Below are 18,961 nucleotides of genomic sequence, written 5' to 3' on the forward strand. Positions count from 1 at the left end.
GTAGGTGTAGTATATATACTGCAGTGTAACTATATTATAAGTAGATATATTACATATACATAGCATAATATGTAATCGCTTCTGTTTACATCCTTCTTAACCATTTAGTTTGACCCAAATTTCCATGGATCACATAACACCTGTTTTCCGGCGCTCATTATTTTCCAAGGTATATAAACTCTACAGTGAACGCTACTTTAAAGCTAATTGAACTTCCGTTTAATAATGTGTCTAGGAGACAACATTTAAAAGGTATGGAGATTATCATGAAAAACATGATGCTCTAGCCTATGATGTTTCTTTTAGTGACTGCCTCTTAATTTTAACATGCCGCAGTAGTATTAACTCATAAATAGAGCTAACAATCAAACATGTATCTAACTCTTGTGAAGTCCAATGAAAACGATAACACCATTAACGATGGTCTTGATTATAACAACCATTTTCCACGAACCTACATTAATACCCATAATAAATAACTCCAAGCGTCAACTAAACCCAACCGACTCTAACCAATAATATGTCACATCATTATCAATAATGACGGTGAGATTGATTCACAGAATTCATTCACACCGCATTTAGAGAAAAAAAAGAAACGCAAAGTAAAAAGGACAATCTGAACTACAGTAAAGCCCCACGTGCTGTACGGGAGTCGCCCATGATGTCAGGATCCTTAAAGCTGCACCAGAAACACCAGCAGGGTCAGCAGCAGAGTCAACAGCTGTGCCAGCGGTGTCATGAGAGCACCCTTCACCAAAGCAGCACCAAGCTGGAGTCATCTTCATTCTCATCATCTGTTACCCAGAAGTCTTACTCTGCTCTCAGGAGCAGCCACGGGTAAGGAGGATGGCGTGAAGACAGGATGAACCACACTGTGTTGAGATCTGTGTGGCACAGCAAGAGCATGCTAACCCATGTTGTGTGGTGTTCTACTGTAGAAGAAGGCACCATGGCTAGCCATCTCTTTGCTCTGATCTTCAACTGTGCTGTTTGCGGATGATAAATAGGTGTGATTAACTATAAGATTGGCTGTAACAAGCCTGCTGTATGCAGTGAAGTGTGTAGGTTAGGTCTAATACCACTAAAGATTATGAGTGAAGTAGTAGTGGTGTAGTTTGGGTCTTTGTTTACAAAATGTTGTCATTGCTATGGGATCGATTGGAAAGTATACTGTGCTCAAATAGTCAATGATCCATATATTCTGTGGCCAATAGTCTATTGCTTTTTGTTCTGCCTTTTTGTAATCATCTCAGTTTTGTGGATAAAGGTTATTCCATTCGGCGAATCAGCAGTTTGTACAGTACTCAACAAACACTGCTGTATGTGAAATGCAACATCAGCATGGTCACATGTGGTATTTTAGCAGTATTCATTTTTAATGTCACTCAACACCTTTCTCTGTGGGCATATCTGATCCCACGTGTGTGCTTTTGTACAGTCATAGTGTTTTTTTCTACAAATAAGACAATGCATGTGTAAGGTGTCACAACACAACACATCACATACCTGTACTGCTTTATTAGACTCCTTCATGTACAGTACTTATATTGTTAAGTACCAATGTTATATTGATAAATCATAGGACGTGAGCTTGAAGTACACTATTACAAATCAAGCATTAAAGCTTGATTTGAAAGATATTACAATACTCTAGGATACGCTCTGGATTAGGGAGCCTTAGTAAGAGCAGTGCCATCAATACATCTCAGTGAGGCTACTGTGTTGCAATATCAAGATTACTTGGTCTTTACAAGTGAGCATGTCATGTAGCCAGAAGCCTTTTGTTATTTTAACTGTAGTGCTCACTGTACATATTGGAGCCATGCTATTCTTTATGCAGGGGTCAGAGTATGAATTTGAGCTGATGTGGGTGGGTGCCAGAGGTATTAATGGAGAGAGCGGTTCTATTTCTGGGTGCTGGAGCTGAGGGGTTAGCCATTACTGTACTGACACTCTGTAGGGGCATGTCATAATGGCACTGTCAACCTGACTGCCCTGGTTGGTTACAGGAACGCTTTCATATTTAGCTACTTTTCTGGCCAAAGTTTTGGCCAAAATGTCATCTCAAGTTATATCCCTCTGTACTCCCCTCTTCTGACCTCTGCCTTGTTTGTCTATTATGGTCTCGTATCTTTTGGGGATTGTTGGACTCTAGATGTGTGTGAGCTGTGCTGAAGGGGACAGACGTGGAAGAGTTAGAGGCTTTACCAGCGTGTTTTATACCAACAGTTCCCACATACTTTCTTCATCTCTATAGGAGTTCTCACTGCTGCAACATAAGCTTCAATGACTAGTTGGACACTGCACAAATCCTCTGTGGGAGCTCTCTTTTTCCATCTGTCTGTCTCGTCATATAAATCTCCAGCCTCCGCTGTGCATTCATTCCATTCCTCTGCCGATAGTGCCTGCTCAGTGTGAGATAGAGATAGTCTCTTCCCCCCCCCCCCCGCCAACACCCCCCATGCCACCGGTCCTCTGTCTATCCTGCCTGCCCACTGTGAGATAGATAAAGTCATCTCTACCCCTACCATGCCACTGGCACGCTGGGAGAAGCAGGCAGGGAGTAAAGGCTTAGCAGATATTACGGTATGCGTAAATTCAGCAGCCCAGATGACAATCCTCTCCACAGCCATCCATCAGTTCCGGTGGTGGTTCCAATTTAAGAACCAAACAGACGATAGGTCTTAGAGGCCCGAGTGGCTGGTAGTCTGTGTGTAATCGTAATGTGTGTCAGCCTCACAGCACGCCAGAATGTTTCTGTTATGAGACCAGGTGTTACTCTCAATATATCTTTATATAAGGGACCCATAATATCAGATCGTTTCCTATACTTTTTATTGGTAAAACCTGTGAAGCTCTGACTGTCTGTCTCCCCAAACCTTCAGACTGAGGACCTCTGTTGCGTCAGAGAAGGGGCAGGAGGAGATTAAACTGAGCCCACTACCTGAGAAAGCCAAGCGCACCTACCTGGCCATGGACGCAGACGCAGAGGTCATTGGATATGTCGTGCCTGTCTTCAGAGCCAGGTGACGGAGAAAAATATTGTACATGCTTGTGAATGACATAATCTATGATGATGATGATGATGATGATGATTAACTATACTAATGATTCTGTCTGAAGATATTAGCACTATAGTAAATACAATACATTGATATATTGATTGTATCGATGATGGTCATGTTAATGTACTGATCGTGTATCTGCCGTTGTCTATAGTCATGACTTTGCCAGGGGTCTGGTGGAGTCCGAGGAGGTGAGGGAGGAGAGTGTCGGCTACGTGGCCATGAGGAACCTGTTTTCCAGAGAGACCACCTCCATGGAGGTGAAGGTAGAGAAGAAGACCAGGAAGAAGACCCTTAGGGAGTCTGCAGACCGCCTCACCCTGGGAAAAAAGGTCCGTTTACCAAGGCATTTAGTAGTAGAAGGAAGAGGGTGTTTTCCTTCTCTTGTCGTCTTTGTAAAGGGACAATGGTCTAGCGTAGTTATTGGTCTTGTTCTAGTTAGTTAGGGGGGGTCGATCAAGCAACGGATGTCAAATAACTCACTTTTTCAAGCCCTCGTGATCATCGATTTTGGAAATGTAATTTTGAGAATGTCAACCAAGATGTGAGCATTTTCAAGGCGTGCAACATAAAATGAGCCCCTCATTCCCTCACCGCTGTTGTCCTACTCCAGCTCCACGAGAAGGCAGAGTTTCATAAGAAGATGAACTCTGACAGCCTGACCCACCCCCCAGAGTTCATGGTGAAGCCCCGTGGCCAGACTGTCTGGGAGGGCAAAAATGTGAAGCTGCACTGCACAGTGGCCGGCTGGCCCAAACCACGCGTCACCTGGTAAGAAATGTGTTGACTATACGTACTGCATGTGCCCTCAATTACAGCAGTGGAGGCTGGTGGAGGTAGAAATCGGAGGACGGGATAATGCATGGGACGGAATATGGAATGGTATCAAACCACGGAACACAATGTTGATCTTTATATTCCCCCCGCTTAGGTACAAAAACAATGTGGTGATCAATCCCAAGGACCACCCCGACAAGTACGCTGCAGAGAGCAATTACAACATGCACTTCCTGGAGATCAAGAAGTAGGTAACCAAGCCAGGAGGACGTTTTCCTTTCTGTGTGGTTTGGAATGGACATCGACAAAAAGAGAGTTTGAATTCCTGTCTGTGTCTGTGGAGGATAGTGTGGAATTTTAAAGACACCACCTGACACTGGTGTGTTGTTTGTTTGTTCTGGTTGATTTCAGCTGTGATTTCTTCGACACCGCTCAGTATAGTGCTTCTGCTCTCAACATAAAGGGAGACAAAACATCCGTGGCTGCTGTCGTTGTGAAAAGTAGGTTACTCTCCTGATGTACCTTGTGTGTGTGTGTTTATACTGTTAAAGGAGCAGGGCTCCTGCCACCTCAGGCCATCGCAGCAAAAATTCAGTTTGACGTTCCAAACAACAACATCCCTGACAGTAATATAAATCCCCGAAATGGGCTTGCAGTGCCGGACATTAGCTGTTCCAAGAGGCAGATACCATAGACAGAAAGGCAACATCGGTGACTCCCTAGAATACTCTGAATAGTAACATCATATTTATATGCAACATCTGGACCGAAACAGTGTTCGTAAGTGAGATATTTGAAGGGCTCTCATTCCCTGATTGCTACTGATTAAACATAGTCATTACAACCATTAGGAAGCTTGAAGAAAGCTTGACGGTTACATACTGGACCTGCAGCACCCGTGAGTTGCTTGTACGAGAGGTTAAAGCAAAGCTCTCCGTTAGAACAATAATATTCTATCACAAACTCTGTGGCCCTTTGCGATGTGAATAGTGTGCTGCCTGCTTCTACCCCAGGTCATTCTATTTAAAGGCCTCCGTAGTATTCAGAGGTCAGAGGTCACAGATGCCTGTTATTCTGTGCCTTCTGCTGTGACCAAGCCTTTGCGGGAGATTGTGCTTAATTGCCCCTGTATGTTTTTTAATAATATTAATAATCACTATTTTATATTAATGTTAGGGTTCCAAGACGGCCCGGAAGAGGGACCACTTGATGCTAAACCACGTGAGTGAAGGAATTTTCTTTTTACAATTGAAGATGTTTGCTTGTCTTTCAACATGAAAGGAGACCATGGAGATGAAAGAACATTTCCAGTCTCACGGTTCAGTTCAGAGACGTTTCTAAATCCACCTCATGCTTATCTTGTTCCTTTCCTTTTGCCTCCCAGATGGCTTCTGCGCAGAGCACGGTGTCACCTTCAACACCGCCATCGTTGACACGTTCTCCGTGGCCTTCGGTCACGAGGGAGAGACCATGAGCCTCGGCTGCACTGTTATTGTTTACCCCACCGTCAAAAGATACAAGCCCGAGGTCGTCTGGTACAGAGATGGTGGGTTGGAGCAGTCAAACATACGCATCCTCTCTGACAAATGCTGCATGGAGACAGTTTGTCCCTGTGCTGTCCTCCTCAACCAATAACATTGGCAATGGCTGTCCAATTACATAAGCTTTGCTACATCTTTTAGCCCTTTGTGTCCAATCAATCCATTTTCTTGTCTGTCTTATCCAATCAGCTGTGGCCCTGAAGCCCTCTAAGTGGGTGCACACACACTGGAGTGGGGAGCGTGCCGCCCTCACCCTGGTCCATCTGAACAAAGAGGATGAGGGCATGTACACCCTGCGTGTCAACACCAAGTCTGGCTTTGACACCTACTCCGCCTACATCTTTGTCAAAGGTAAGGCTCTCCATGTGTATAACTATTCAAATACGTGCAAACGTAGAAGATATTTCACTCTGACTCATTAATTCACGTTCATTCGTTCCGTTTATTTGATGTGTTCTGTTAATGAGTGGACATCTGACTGAAAATGAATTTGGTTTATGTTTTGAACCTGTGCTCTGTTAATGAGTGGAACTCTGACTGAAAATGTATTTGGTTTATGTTTTGAACCTTGTCCCAATGTGCTGTGTCTTTAAGTGACACTTCCCTCTGCCTATTGGGTTTCTCTGGAGGAATGCGGCTTCTATATCTGTCCCCAATCACCAAAGGCACCACCACACTGAGAATGTACTGTTAATCTGAGAAATCGAAGGGTTTTATGACAAGGCAGACCTGTAATATTTCCACAGCGACAACTAGAAAAGTCAGATGTCAGATCGATAGCTCAGTGTTACATGACACACCCTTAAGGGCATGAGCAGGGCCCTCAGTGGAAAATGCATTCAACTGAGGCTGTGTAATGTGTCTTAGCCATAATTAGAAACACCACTTGTGTGGGAGTGTTCTCACCAGTGTGTGTTTGTGTGTGTGTGTGTGTGTGTGTGTGTGTTTGTGCATATGTGTGTGTGTGTGTGTGTGTGATGTAGATGCTGATGTGGAGGCCGAGGGGCTCCCCGTTGCCCCCCTGGATGTGCGTTGTCATGACGCCAATAAGGACTATGTCGTGGTGACCTGGAAGCAGCCAGCGGTGGAGGGAAGCAGCGCCATCCTGGGATACTTTATTGACAAGTCAGCTCCCTCTTCTTCTTCTTTGATTCAGCACCCATCTGATTAGCTCTATCTTCTTCTGTGGTTCTTTACAACTCTAGACGTGTTAGCCCTCAGTTTAGCTCCATAAGCTAGGTCCCTTTTGCAGTGACCTCAGGTGTTAATGACGATGTCACAATGAGTGTTTGTGCACGCGGTTCGCAGGTGTGAGGTGGGCACCCACCACTGGGCACAGTGTAACGACACGCCCGTGAAGTACGCCCGCTTCCCCGTCACGGGGCTGGTGGAGGGGCGGTCCTACGTGTTCAGGGTGCGGGCCATCAACAGGGCTGGCGTGAGCCATCCTTCCCGCGTCTCCGACTCTGTGATCGCCATGGATCCTTCCTCTCGTATGAGAGGTGAGTGCCTGGGGGGAATTAGAGAGAAATTGGTCGGTGTTGTGTTAGAATAGGCATAGTTGTTAGAATAATAGTAAACAACAACATTGTTTAAAAAAACTACTTGTATCTGCCTTCTTCCCAGCTGACCCTTCTGCTCCTACGACTGGGATAATCAAATTCACTGAGGAGGATGCTACCGGTAAGATACCATCCTTTACATCACAACCGCTGGACTGACATTTTGGTAAACGTACAATTATACCATTATGTGGGTATATTTGATCAGTGGAGGCTTGTGGAGGCAGACATCGGACGTACTGCATGGAATGCATCAAACGTGTTTTATATACCGTTCCTCGTTCCATTCCATGTATTACAAAGAGCCTGTCATCCGGTTTCTACCCCCACCAGCCTCCCCTGGCTTTGATAGTTGCTTGACCTCGATGTGCAGTGAGGAGTGCTGTAGATGTAAGGATTCTTGAGTATATAATGTGTATGAGGATATAATGTGTATTGTGTATATACTCTTTGACCCTTCAGCGGGCGTGGTCCCCGGTGAAGTCAGTGACGTGGTGGTGACTGAGGCAACCAAGAGCTATGTGGTCCTGGGCTGGAAGCCCCCTGCACAGAGGGGTCATGAAGGGGTCATGTACTACATAGAGAAGGTGAGCGGAGACCTGATTCAAGTGTCTTTTTACATTATGGCTTACACACACACACACACACGTGTCAGTTAGTGCAGTTAAAGCATTTTGGCCCCATGTTTCACCGCCCCTGTGCCAATCCTAGTGTATTGCGGGCACCGACTGCTGGCAGAGGGTGAACACTGGGATGCCAGTCAAGTCTCCCCGCTTTGCCCTGTTCGACCTGGCGGAGGGCAAGTCCTACAGCTTCCGCGTGCGCAGCTGTAACTCCGCGGGTGTCGGAGCGCCCTCTGAAGCCACTGAGTTCACCACCGTTGGAGACAAACTGGGTGAGTCGAGGAGCCATTTTCTTTTTTGGCAGCTGCTTTCTTTCTCTGCTTTGTTGGTTCATTTGAATTTTTTTTATTTTGTATGTATGTTTGTGTGTCCCTCCCTCCCTCTCCCTCCCTCTCCCTCCCTCTCCCTCCCACACGCAGACCTGCCCGCGGCCCCAGGCGCTGCCGTAGCCACCAGGAACACGGACACCTCAGTGGTGGTCTCCTACGGGGCCTCAAGAGCGTCCAAGCACCTGGTGGGCTACTACATCGAGAGCAGCGTGGTGGGCAGCAACGTGTGGATCCCCTGCAACAACAAACCGGTCAAGACGACGAGGTATGAATAGCAAAATAGCTTAGTATATGAATGAAACTGCTCCTAAAATGCTACAGACTAGGCCTCTACTTATTACCACATGTGAGGTAACCAATGACAACAATTCGAAATGTATAGTTCTGAACATACCGTACAGTTGTAAATGTATGGAGTGTCCATATTGATCTGTATAGTGAGGTTCATGGTAATATCTGTGGGCGTATTCTCTGTTGCTGTCTTCTAGGTTTGTGTGCCACGGGCTGATCACAGGAGACACCAATGTGTTCAGGGTGAAGGCGGTGAACGCTGCTGGATACAGCCAGAGCTCCACAGAGTCTGAGCCAGTGGTGGTGAAGGCTGGCATCAGTGAGTAAACGCAGTACTACAGGAGATCTCGTTGTGAACGAGACAAGAAGAGGAAGCAATTACAGTCAGGACATAATGATTAGGACGTATAGGATTTCTCACTCGATCTCCACTGATGTCTTGACTACGCCCCTTAACTACAACCACAGCACTCCATTTTTCCCCGATCAAAGCCGCAATACTCCTCGTATCTCAACCTCACAGCTACTCATTATTCAACAATACACTTCCTTCCTATCCCATGTTCAACCTCCTGCTCTCCCAACACAGGATAATTGCCTCTTCTTGTCCGCAAACAATCCTACCCTTTCCCCCAACACCCTACACCCCTCTCTCTGGTTCTAATGGTGCCTCACCTGCCTGATCCAGTTTGCATAGCTGTCCATTTCCTTGCATGCATCCATTTGTTTCCCTTTGAAGGCTGACCTTTAGTGTGCATGAAGAGTTCTGCTACAGTATGGCTATATCCTGCAGTATGGCAAAATCAATAACAATCTTCATCTGCATGTCTCATTACCTGAACCCTGTTTGATGTTTATTGCCTTATTAAGTTGACATTTATCGATGAACGTTGATATCAACTAATTGTAGCTGGACTTAAGGTTCAGATGACTTGTTGCATCCCTGTCTCTGTGACCAAAGAATGAATGCAAGATTTAGAATGAAAAGGAATGAATGCACTGTTTCCCTTCAGGGTGCTGTATGAGCTTGAGTTGATGCTCTCGATGTGCTGTTTTACCGTTGAATAACTTTTAGGGGGTGTAGTGCCTGTCGGTGCATGACCAGGGTGAAGGCTAAAACATGACACCTGCGCTCAGAAAGTTCCCTGGGGTCAAGATTACCCTGGCTCTAGTCTCCATCGTAAGTCAATTCGTAAGTCATTTTAAGACTGTGAAGGCGAAAACATACCGAAGGCTTTCTTTTAGGGCATGATTAGCAACTCAGTACCAATTAACATCAGCTTGTGAATTGTTTTAGTTAAACTTATTGTGGGGTGGCATGCCTGCCCACAACCCTCTAGTCATAATGAAACCACCTGGATCAAACTAGACCAGACCTGACCCACCAATCAGACCAGATAAAGACATAAACGAACCCCCCCCCCCCAAAAAAACAAGCTAGAATTAGGCCTAGTAGGCATATTTCCCTTCCTCCCCTCTGCCTCCTGTGTTAGTCGAGGGTGGTAACATCACAGTGTTAACCTGAGTATCTGCCCCCCTCAGCCGTCACTGGGACCCCCAGCGGCGTCGTCTTGCAGGAGAGTGTCCGTGATTACATGGTCCTGGGCTGGGAGGCTCCGGCGGTGAGCGGAGGAGTAGATATCAGGGGATACTACGTGGACTTCAGGAAGGTGGTGGGAGGAAAGCCCGGCCAATGGCATGAACTCAACCATAAGGCTGTTACTTCCACATCCTACAAAGTATGTTTATTATGATCATTATTATTATTCGTTTGAATTCATTTAGTCTCACATTTTGTAAATGTCAGTAGAGGATTAGATGAGGAAATAATGATGCAGCCTGTCATCAAAGTCTTACAGATTTTTTTTTAATTACCACTAATCCTCCGTCTCGTTGTTTTTTCTCCAGGCAGAGGGCCTGAAGGAGAACTTGTTCTACCAGTTCCAAGTGCGTGCTGGGAACATGGCAGGTGTGAGTGAGCCCTCCCTGCCCAGCGCTGTTCTGGAGTGCAAGGAATATACCATCGCTGTGCCAGGTACTGCGGCAGAACATATCCTTCCTTCCTTCCTTCCTTCCCTCTTTCCATCCCCCCTTCCTTACTTCCTTCCTTCCATTTCTTGGTCATCAGGTTTAGCGGTACTGTACCTTACCTCTCTGCCTCCCTCCTACAGGTGCCCCCCATGGCCTCCATGTCCTGGAGGTGCGTGATAGCTCCCTGATCGCCCTGTGGGAGCCTCCCACCTATGCTGGCCGTTCCCCTGTCAACGGCTACTATCTGGACATCAAGGAGACTTCGGCCGGGGCGGGAGGCTGGAGAGGCGTCCATGAGAAGGCCATCAAGTTGAAGTACCTGAAGGTTAGAATGTGCAAAACCTCCGTTCCTGTTACTGTGAACACTCTGTACTGTGTCAAAATGACCAAAGTCATGGGTATGAATTGATCTCCAGTACTGATAGAAGAGATGTACACGAGGGGTGTGTTAACCCGTATGTGTCTCCCTCTCTCTCTGTCTGTAATTTAGGTTACTGGTCTGAAGAGTGGTGTGTCGTATGACTTCAGACTGCGTGCTCAGAACCTGGCTGGAGTCGGAATAGCCTGTAAGGTCTTAGGTCCTATCCTGGCCCAGACCCGCCCTGGTGAGTACTACAGACACACACACAACAACCTCTCTCTCTCTCTCTCTCTCTCTCTCTCTCTCTCTCTCTCTCTCTCTCTCTCTCTCTCTCTCTCTCTCTCTTTAGGGTCTATTAGGGTCTAATTCATGCATGTTTGCTTGCTTTTGCCTCTCAGGCACCAATGAGATTGTTGTCGACGTCGATGACGACGGCGTGATCTCCATGATCTTCGAGTGCTCTGAGATGGCTGCTGATTCCAAGTTTGTGTGGTCTAAGAACTACAAGGCCATGACAGACACCTCTCGTCTGAGCATCGTGACAGAGGGCGGCAAGTACGTACCGAGCACACTTTTGAACCGACCAACTCTGATTTATAGGGTCCCCGCAGATAAAGTACTATGACTCCGTCATGAATAAACTACGACTGTCCATACCGCTATGTACTCGTATCCCTTTGTGAATCGTCGGAATATCGTTGCTCAATCTATTTCCGAGTCACTATCCCCTTGCTTATATGCCCACTCTGTATCCCTTTGTGCTGAATGAATGTCTGTTGATTGTGCATTGTGTCCTCTCAGATCCAGAGCCATCTTCAACGACCCCTCTCTGGAGGACCTGGGCATCTTCTCCTGCATGGTCACGAACACGGATGGCGTGTCTGCCAGCTACACTCTAACTGAGGCGGGTGAGTCACGTGTCCCGGCTCCCCGGCTGTATCAAATGACACTTAATACGAGATCTGATTTTGGGTGACGTCAGCGCCCAGGAGGTGAAGAGCGCCTTTCGGATGACGCATTCCCCCTTCGTAGTCCGGTTACAGACCAGCTGCGTCAAGTCGAGTTCAGACTGCGATGAGCAGACAGATGTTGTATATCTGTATTGTCACGGGTGTCCAAATTAATTTCGTCTCATATTGTTGTCGATAAGTCTACCACCTGTGTCTACTATGACTGGTGGATAGATGATTCACTTGTGTAGTCTAATGTCTTTTTTGTAAGTCGCTTTGTATAAAGGCATCTGCTAAATGACAAAAATGTTAATGTATCAATATGACCATTGTAGATGTTCATTCTTATTGTGGGATTGACATTGAAGTGGCCATTTATCCCTTTTGTAGTGCAATGTGCCTCCAAGTCAAAGAGAGGAAAGAGAGGAATTTGAGGTTCAAGGAGGGTTTATGGGAGTGCTTGATATGGTGCGAACGTAAGCTGAGAAGCTGTGAAAAGACACTGGAGGTGTCACCCATAACTGGGCAGTCACCCATAATGTTGTCGCTGTTATTGTTTGACAGATCTGAAGCGTCTCCTGGACATCAGCCACGATCATAAGTTCCCCAGTGAGTGTCCCCAAACAGCTTTAACAACCAGCACATCTCCATGAAAGAATACACAATACTCACTATCCAAAGAACCAGCTGTACAGCTGCCCTCTCAATAACAACACTTCCATACACTACTTACGTTACTGACACACTATACACGTACATATTACTGTATGTTCCACAGCAGTTGTGAACTAGATCTGTCTATTCCTCTACCTCACTCTGCTCTCCCTGTGACGCCTCACAGTCATTCCCTTCAAGACGGACATGGCCATGGACCTGCTGGAGAAGGGTCGTGTGCGTTTCTGGACCCAGGTGGACAAGTTCACCCCCAGCTGCCAAGTGGAGTACGTGTTCAACGACAGCATCGTGACTCATGGCGAGGTACAGTAGAACTCATAATAATAATAATAATAATAATAATAATGATAATATGTTTTATTTATATAATACCTTTCATACATAAGAATGCAGCTCAAAGTGCTGTACTATACAGCATAGAAGAACAGATTAAACTAACAAAAACAACTAAGACAACAGCAATAGAGTGCAAAAGAAAGAAAAATGAACAGATGAAAAACAACAGTCATCAAGACTACAACACACACGGGACAAGGTACGTCATGTCTGTCCAGGGGAGGCTGGTGGAGGTGGAAACCGGAGGACAGGTTCATGGTAATGCATGGAAAGGAATGAGGAATGGTATCAAAGACACATGATACCAGCTTCCCCTTGTTTCTCCCCCCTGACACATACTCTCTTCACAACGGCTTTGATAGATTTATTCGCCAATTAACATAGAGACAGACAACTTTCTTATTCTTAATAATAATGTGTATATTGTTTCTTATATTTTCCCAGAAATATACAATGAACTTCGACAAGACCACCGGCATCATTGAGATGTATATGGACTCCCTGGAGGTTACAGATGAGGGAACCTTCACCTTTAACCTTGTGGACGGGAAGGCAAAGGGTCAGACCAGTCTGGTGCTGATTGGTGATGGTGAGCCTCCTACAGCACGGTCATTTTGGGACCAACCCCACCCTGTGTCTACTGCAGTTTCTTTGCCTACCACTGCTTTGACGTAGGCCTATGACTATCAATGACATTATGTGCCCACTAAGGGGCAGAAGAGGACCATCGTTCAGTATTGTTTTGACTAGAATGGCATTTTGTGCAGTTGAATGAAGTTATATTATCTACTTTATCCCCGTTATGTTTCTGTTACTATTATTTTTTCAGAGTTCAAAGAGCTTCAGAGGAAATCAGAGTTTGAGAGAGCCGAATGGGTCAGAAGACAAGGTATTAAATGGGTTTTCTTTCCGCACACATCCCTGCCTAACATGACTAGTACATAGATAGATCGTTGATGCTCTCTTATCAGATATTGTTTTCCAATTAACTGTGGGTTCTCTCTCTCCATGAACACAGGTCCTCACTTTGTGGACTACCTCGGTTTCAAGGTTACTCCAGAATGTGATGTGCTATTGACATGCACGGTAAGTATTCATCCTTTTAACGGGGAATAGGGCAACAAAAGGACGAAATTGTTAACAACGTGTTGATTTTATTTGTCAGTAAATTGCCTTTTGATTGTCAGTTCTTTGGATAAGTCCCTCACCTTTCTAACGTTGTGTGTCTTCAGATAGGAAATATCAACCCAGAGACTGAGATCTCTTGGTTTAAGGACGGCATTGAGATCGAGGAGGGAGATGAGGAGGCTCAGAAGATCGAGATGAAGGATGGATTGCTATGCTTCAACATTGGAAAGGTCAGACCGCAGGGGGGGGTGTTGTGTGATGGGTTTTCTGAGCCTACAGCAGTAATTCTTAACACAGCTACGCTACAAGCTATGCCACAGCCTGCTCTCCCTTTCTGGCACACAGACCCATACATGATGAAATATTGATGTCATGAGTAAATCATCAGACTGTACACTCCTATAATGTAGCAGACGTGCTCAGTAGGCTATAGTATGTGAGCATTTCTACTGACGCCTCTCAGAGAGGCCTGATTTATTGAGACGTTATCTGATCCATAGATATCATGGATCGAATTGAATTGAATTGATTGAATGTATTCACTAATGTGGATATATGTGAATGCAGAAATATGTATGGTCACACTCGTCAACATTTATGCCCATAGATCATAAATATATGGTTCCGCCCCTTATGTTAAATTGCAATTCTGATGACATGCTTTGCATTCAATCTGACTGAACTGGCTACCACATTTATGCAAAATGCATATTGCCTTTTTTTGTTATCCTATCATATTCAGGTGGTAAAAGATCAAATATCCCATCTCAATTGAATGCATCTAAATTGAATGCCTTGTCTCAAGGTGCCAGTATAAACAGGTGCCACTCATTTTGTAATCTGGCATCCCAGACATCCAGCGTTATTCTTGAGACACACAGTCTGGCTCTGCGTGATAACTGAAATGGAAATGGAAAAAGAGAAAGATGGAGTCCCTGCATGAGCAAGAGGACAGGAGGGGCAAACCTGTAGGTGGCGCTGGCATTAACACGCTTATCTAATCTAATTCTCTAATTCGCAGTGTGTTATTAAGGCCAAAGACACTGAGGATGTACCAAGGAAACCTGCAGCTGAGATCCCTCCACCAAGACCAAAAGTTTGGACATATACTTTGTCGCCCCCCCCAAAATGTCCATGTGTTTTTCTGTGTTCCCTATTTGATACTGTTGTCGTCAGCCTGCAGCATCCTGGGCGGGAGAAAAGCTTGCCTTTTCGGTCTAGTGGTCTCCGTTGTGTCTCGCTTGTTATCTGTTTTTCAATTCGGATCCCCCCTCTTTTGAAAGATGACAGGGGAGGGGGGGATCAGATATAGTGACATTATTTCAGGACTTAACATCCTTCCCACAAACTCTATTTTCAGATCTCAAAGAAGGATGCTGGTGTTTACGAGGTCAAGCTGAAGGACACGAGAGGAAAAGATAAGAGCACCTTTGATCTGACTAATGAAGGTAACTTCTTTTGTCAAACAAAAGTTTCATCGTCCAATCTGTACCCAACTTGTTTGGGAATACAGCACCGACATTTTGGAAAAAGTTTATTTTCAACTGTTGTTCGATTCCTTCCATCTATTCCAGGTTACCAGGCTGTGTTGAATGAACTGTTCAGGGTTATCGGTGAGTCAAATGTACAATCCTTTGAACATATGTAGTGTTTTATGTGGAACATATGGTGTGTTATATGTGTATTTCCAGAGTGGGCTGCGTTGTTTGTCTTCATATCATAGTCACTCTTTCATCTTTTTCTCCATAGCCAACTCCTCCACCGAGATCAGTGTTCTCAGCACAGAGCATGGCATCGTTCTCTACTCGTTTGTCACGTACCACACTGAGGAGCTCCGCGTTGGCTGGCTTCAAAAGTACGCCAAGACTATTCCATAAATAGCTCCATAACCGCTCATCCAGACAGACCTTTCTGACACTGCTGCTGGCGCTGCCTTTTAGCACAGAGTTTTAAATTCAGTGTGTCTGTATGCAGTCATTTGTGACATCCTCTATGTAACTTTCTCTGTGTGTCACCTGTGCCCTCTGGTAGAGATGCAAAGATCTCCCATTCAGACAGAGTGCAGTGCGGAGTTACAGGGGAGCAGCTTTGGCTTAAGGTCAACGAGCCCACAGAGAAAGACAAGGGCAAATACACCATGGACATCTTCGACGGCAAGGATGGGCTGAAAAGAAACTTTGATTTGTCTGGTCAAGGTGGGTAACGGACGCGCATTGTATCCCGCTGGAGTTGGTCGACTCACATCCACCCATTCTGAGCCTTTGACCACCTACCCTTTTCTCAGTGTGATGCATTTCTGACATTTAGTTCTAAATTATGTCAGTCTTGTGGAAGCAAACTCTGAAGGTCATTCAGAGTTTCAGTCCACGACATGTCAACTGTATGCTAAACTGACTATTGCTTTAGGATCAACTTTGTTTTAAATGAATGGCACGGTCCACTGATTGTTCGTTTATTTTGTTGTAGCATGGGAAGAAGCGTTCGAGGAATTCCAGAGACTGAAGTAAGTTCACAAAGTATACTAAATTGGTGCTCTATTAGAATACTATAGCTATGACTAAACAGGAAAAAAAACTATGTTTATAGATACATCTTTGGAAATGACCATTCATGAACCCAAAATAGACAGCATGGTCCCTCAGTACCCTGACACAGGGGCCCAGAGACACGACACATTTCCTGACATTGTGTTAAGTATGAAAATACCCTGCTCTGCCCTCTCTATCTCTGAAACCATTGAGATGCTTCTGACACCGTTTGTCTTCTTCTTCTTCCTTCCTCAGGGCAGCAGCAATTGCAGAAAGAAGTAAGTGTTTATTTATGCTCCGGCTTCTGCTAGCAGATGCTCCGCTCTAGAATGATGCAACAATCTGCCTCTGGGCTTGTGGGAATTCTGAACAGGATGTGAAAGGAAACTAGCTAAATAAGTTAGACTGAAGATGATGCATGGGTTGTGGAAGTGGTCATTGGAAGTGGTCATGACAATGTATTAAACCTAGTCTCAGGCATGGTGTGGACATGGGGATTACTTCACCAAATAGCCCGTTAACTGAAACCCTGATGAGTGACATGTATTTGTGAGTGGGTTCTCGTTCTAACCGTCCTCTATTACAGACCGTGCCCGGGTGGTCGGAGGCCTGCCAGATGTGGTCACTATCCAGCAGGGCAAGGTAAGAAGGCTTCTGCCTACCTCTGCCCAATCTTCTCTGTCTCTCTCTCTCTCTCTCTCTCTCTCTCTCTCTCTCTCTCTCTCTCTCTCTCTCTCCCTAACCCGTGCTTGGGCCCACCATCTGAATAGGGAACTGTTGAGCTAAGTTCTGATAATGTTCATACACTGTATATAACTCTGCCCTTTTACCCTCAGTCCCTGAACCTGACTGGCAACGTATGGGGTGACCCTCTGCCCACCGTGACCTGGATGAAGAACGACAGGGAGCTGGTGGCTGACGACCATTACACGCTTACGTTCGAGCACGGCAAGTTTGCCAGCATCACCATTGCGGCCGTTTCCACTGCTGACTCTGGCAAATATGCCCTTCTTGTGAAGAACAAGTATGGCACAGAGGCAGGCGAGTTCACCGTCAGTGTCTACATCCCTGACGGAGAGAAAGAGAAGAAATAGAAAGAAAAGAAGGAAAGAAGAGTGATTAGGGTGGAATAAGGTGGTGTGAAGATTGAACTGGGTGGTCTCCAAAGCATTTTACCCCAGTGCATGTCTGTATTTGATGTGTTTGACCTAAATAAAGAATGCAATTGGGAAGAATTGGATTGTAAAAGCATGGATGGTACTTTTCATCTGTCTTGTTCATGCACTGGGCTAAAAAGCTTTGTGCATTGCCCTTCGGGGGAAGCATAAATGGAATTTGGTAAGGAGAGATGACTGTGTGTGCTTCTATTGTTATTGTGGCTTGATTTGTCTTTAGTCACTTTCGGCTGCTTCATAGTGAGCCTGTCAATCCACAGGCGATGATTGACCTGTCTAGTGCATTAATCATTGTCTAAAAAAACTAAAACAAGAAGCTGTTGCTGTCTTGCTACACTAGTATTACGTTAAGATTAACTTTGGAGTCTCAGACAGTAACTTGCAAAAGAGGTATGTAAAAAAAGAAAATAGTTGCGGTACAGTTTTTACTTGCTCTTGGTCTAGGTTGAAACAGACTTCTAAAAGATGGGCCAGTGGAAACATGACAAATTCTACTGAACAGAGCTGAAATGCTCTTTAAGACAAACAAATGCACCACATCTGTATGTGCGTGCATGTAGTGTAGCAAGTGTGTCCGGTTTTCAAGTCAAAAAGATACTAATCACTATGAAAAGTCATAGGACACTGTCAGATACTGTAAGTGTTCACAGTCACTAGCATGACGGAAGAAACTGGTTCTTTCCAGAGGTCTGACACTCAGCCTTTAGGCTGCATGCTTCAAAACTAACAATGCTGCATTTGCATATACCACATATTTTGGAAGGCCCTGACTACTGGCATAGTGTATAGAATAATAATTATATAGGCGTGACGGTTAAAAGTATGTGCCTGAAGAGGTGGAGTAAAGGTGGAGGTGGAGTAAAACAAAGGAAAGAAATAATCAGTGTCAAAGGTCACTGTGAGCTGCCTTATAGAAATATAGTGTATGATGTTCATCCAACAACAGACAAATAACATTGCCATCCATCCCATGTCATAATAAAAAGATACACTTGCTCTTAAAAAGTCTCTTTCTGTTTTTCCCATATTGAAGTCTCCTTATCTTTAAGGGTGGCTGGTGTTCAAAAGTAGCCTATACTAACACTGTTGTTTGAAAGACAGGATGTTTAAATAGTATTTCCATGCAATGGATTTGAGAACATGCGCCAACAACCCTACTGACCTACAATAATGATCTTTGATAGATAGGAACAGCTCGTGAGCTTAGAATGATAAGGTTCTATCTCCGTTTAGGGCAGTTCAGAGATATTGAGCGTCAAAGTGTTTACATTCCATTATGTTTTGTGAGATGGAACCTTTGTATTTTATGAATTACTAACTCAAAATGTCAACATTTTAAAAATAACACCACACAGGCATTAATAAACACCTAATGGATCAGATTATGTAAAAAAAACTAAATTTTGACAAAAATGGAGATAGAACCTTACTTATCATTCTAACGTCACGAGCTGGACATGCATGGCAATTTCTTGGGTTTTTTCCCCAATGTGGCACGAGGGTTTTTTCCATGAAGTCACGTGACCGCTGTTTTTTTTTTGTCACCGCTCGAGGCTGCTGCGCCTGTGATGACTCGAAGCCAGACT

General features: G+C 45.0%; 1 protein-coding gene across 1 annotated transcript; it reads left to right on the plus strand.

The window, feature by feature from the left end:
- Positions 1-664: 664 nt before the first annotated feature.
- On the plus strand, positions 665-17,313 carry myom1a (myomesin 1a (skelemin); the record flags this gene model as incomplete). Its single annotated transcript, XM_080546966.1, has 37 exons — positions 665-840; positions 2,889-3,029; positions 3,223-3,400; positions 3,682-3,839; positions 4,000-4,092; positions 4,257-4,345; positions 5,022-5,066; positions 5,230-5,391; positions 5,576-5,737; positions 6,370-6,511; positions 6,695-6,888; positions 7,013-7,069; positions 7,411-7,535; positions 7,660-7,843; positions 7,991-8,165; positions 8,389-8,510; positions 9,734-9,930; positions 10,100-10,226; positions 10,363-10,547; positions 10,713-10,827; positions 10,982-11,138; positions 11,385-11,491; positions 12,098-12,142; positions 12,375-12,511; positions 12,989-13,133; positions 13,374-13,433; positions 13,563-13,630; positions 13,777-13,902; positions 14,694-14,768; positions 15,033-15,120; positions 15,247-15,285; positions 15,422-15,527; positions 15,704-15,867; positions 16,139-16,175; positions 16,456-16,478; positions 16,787-16,842; positions 17,037-17,313. 37 exons carry the CDS (start codon positions 665-667, stop codon positions 17,292-17,294), a joined length of 4,518 nt encoding a protein of 1,505 aa, XP_080403092.1. The 3' UTR covers positions 17,295-17,313.
- Between the last annotated feature and the right edge of the window lie 1,648 nt (positions 17,314-18,961).

The sequence above is a fragment of the Nansenia antarctica genome (assembly GCF_963989245.1).
Source record: "Nansenia antarctica genome assembly, chromosome: 16".
In the NCBI taxonomy this organism is placed as follows: domain Eukaryota; kingdom Metazoa; phylum Chordata; class Actinopteri; order Argentiniformes; family Microstomatidae; genus Nansenia; species Nansenia antarctica.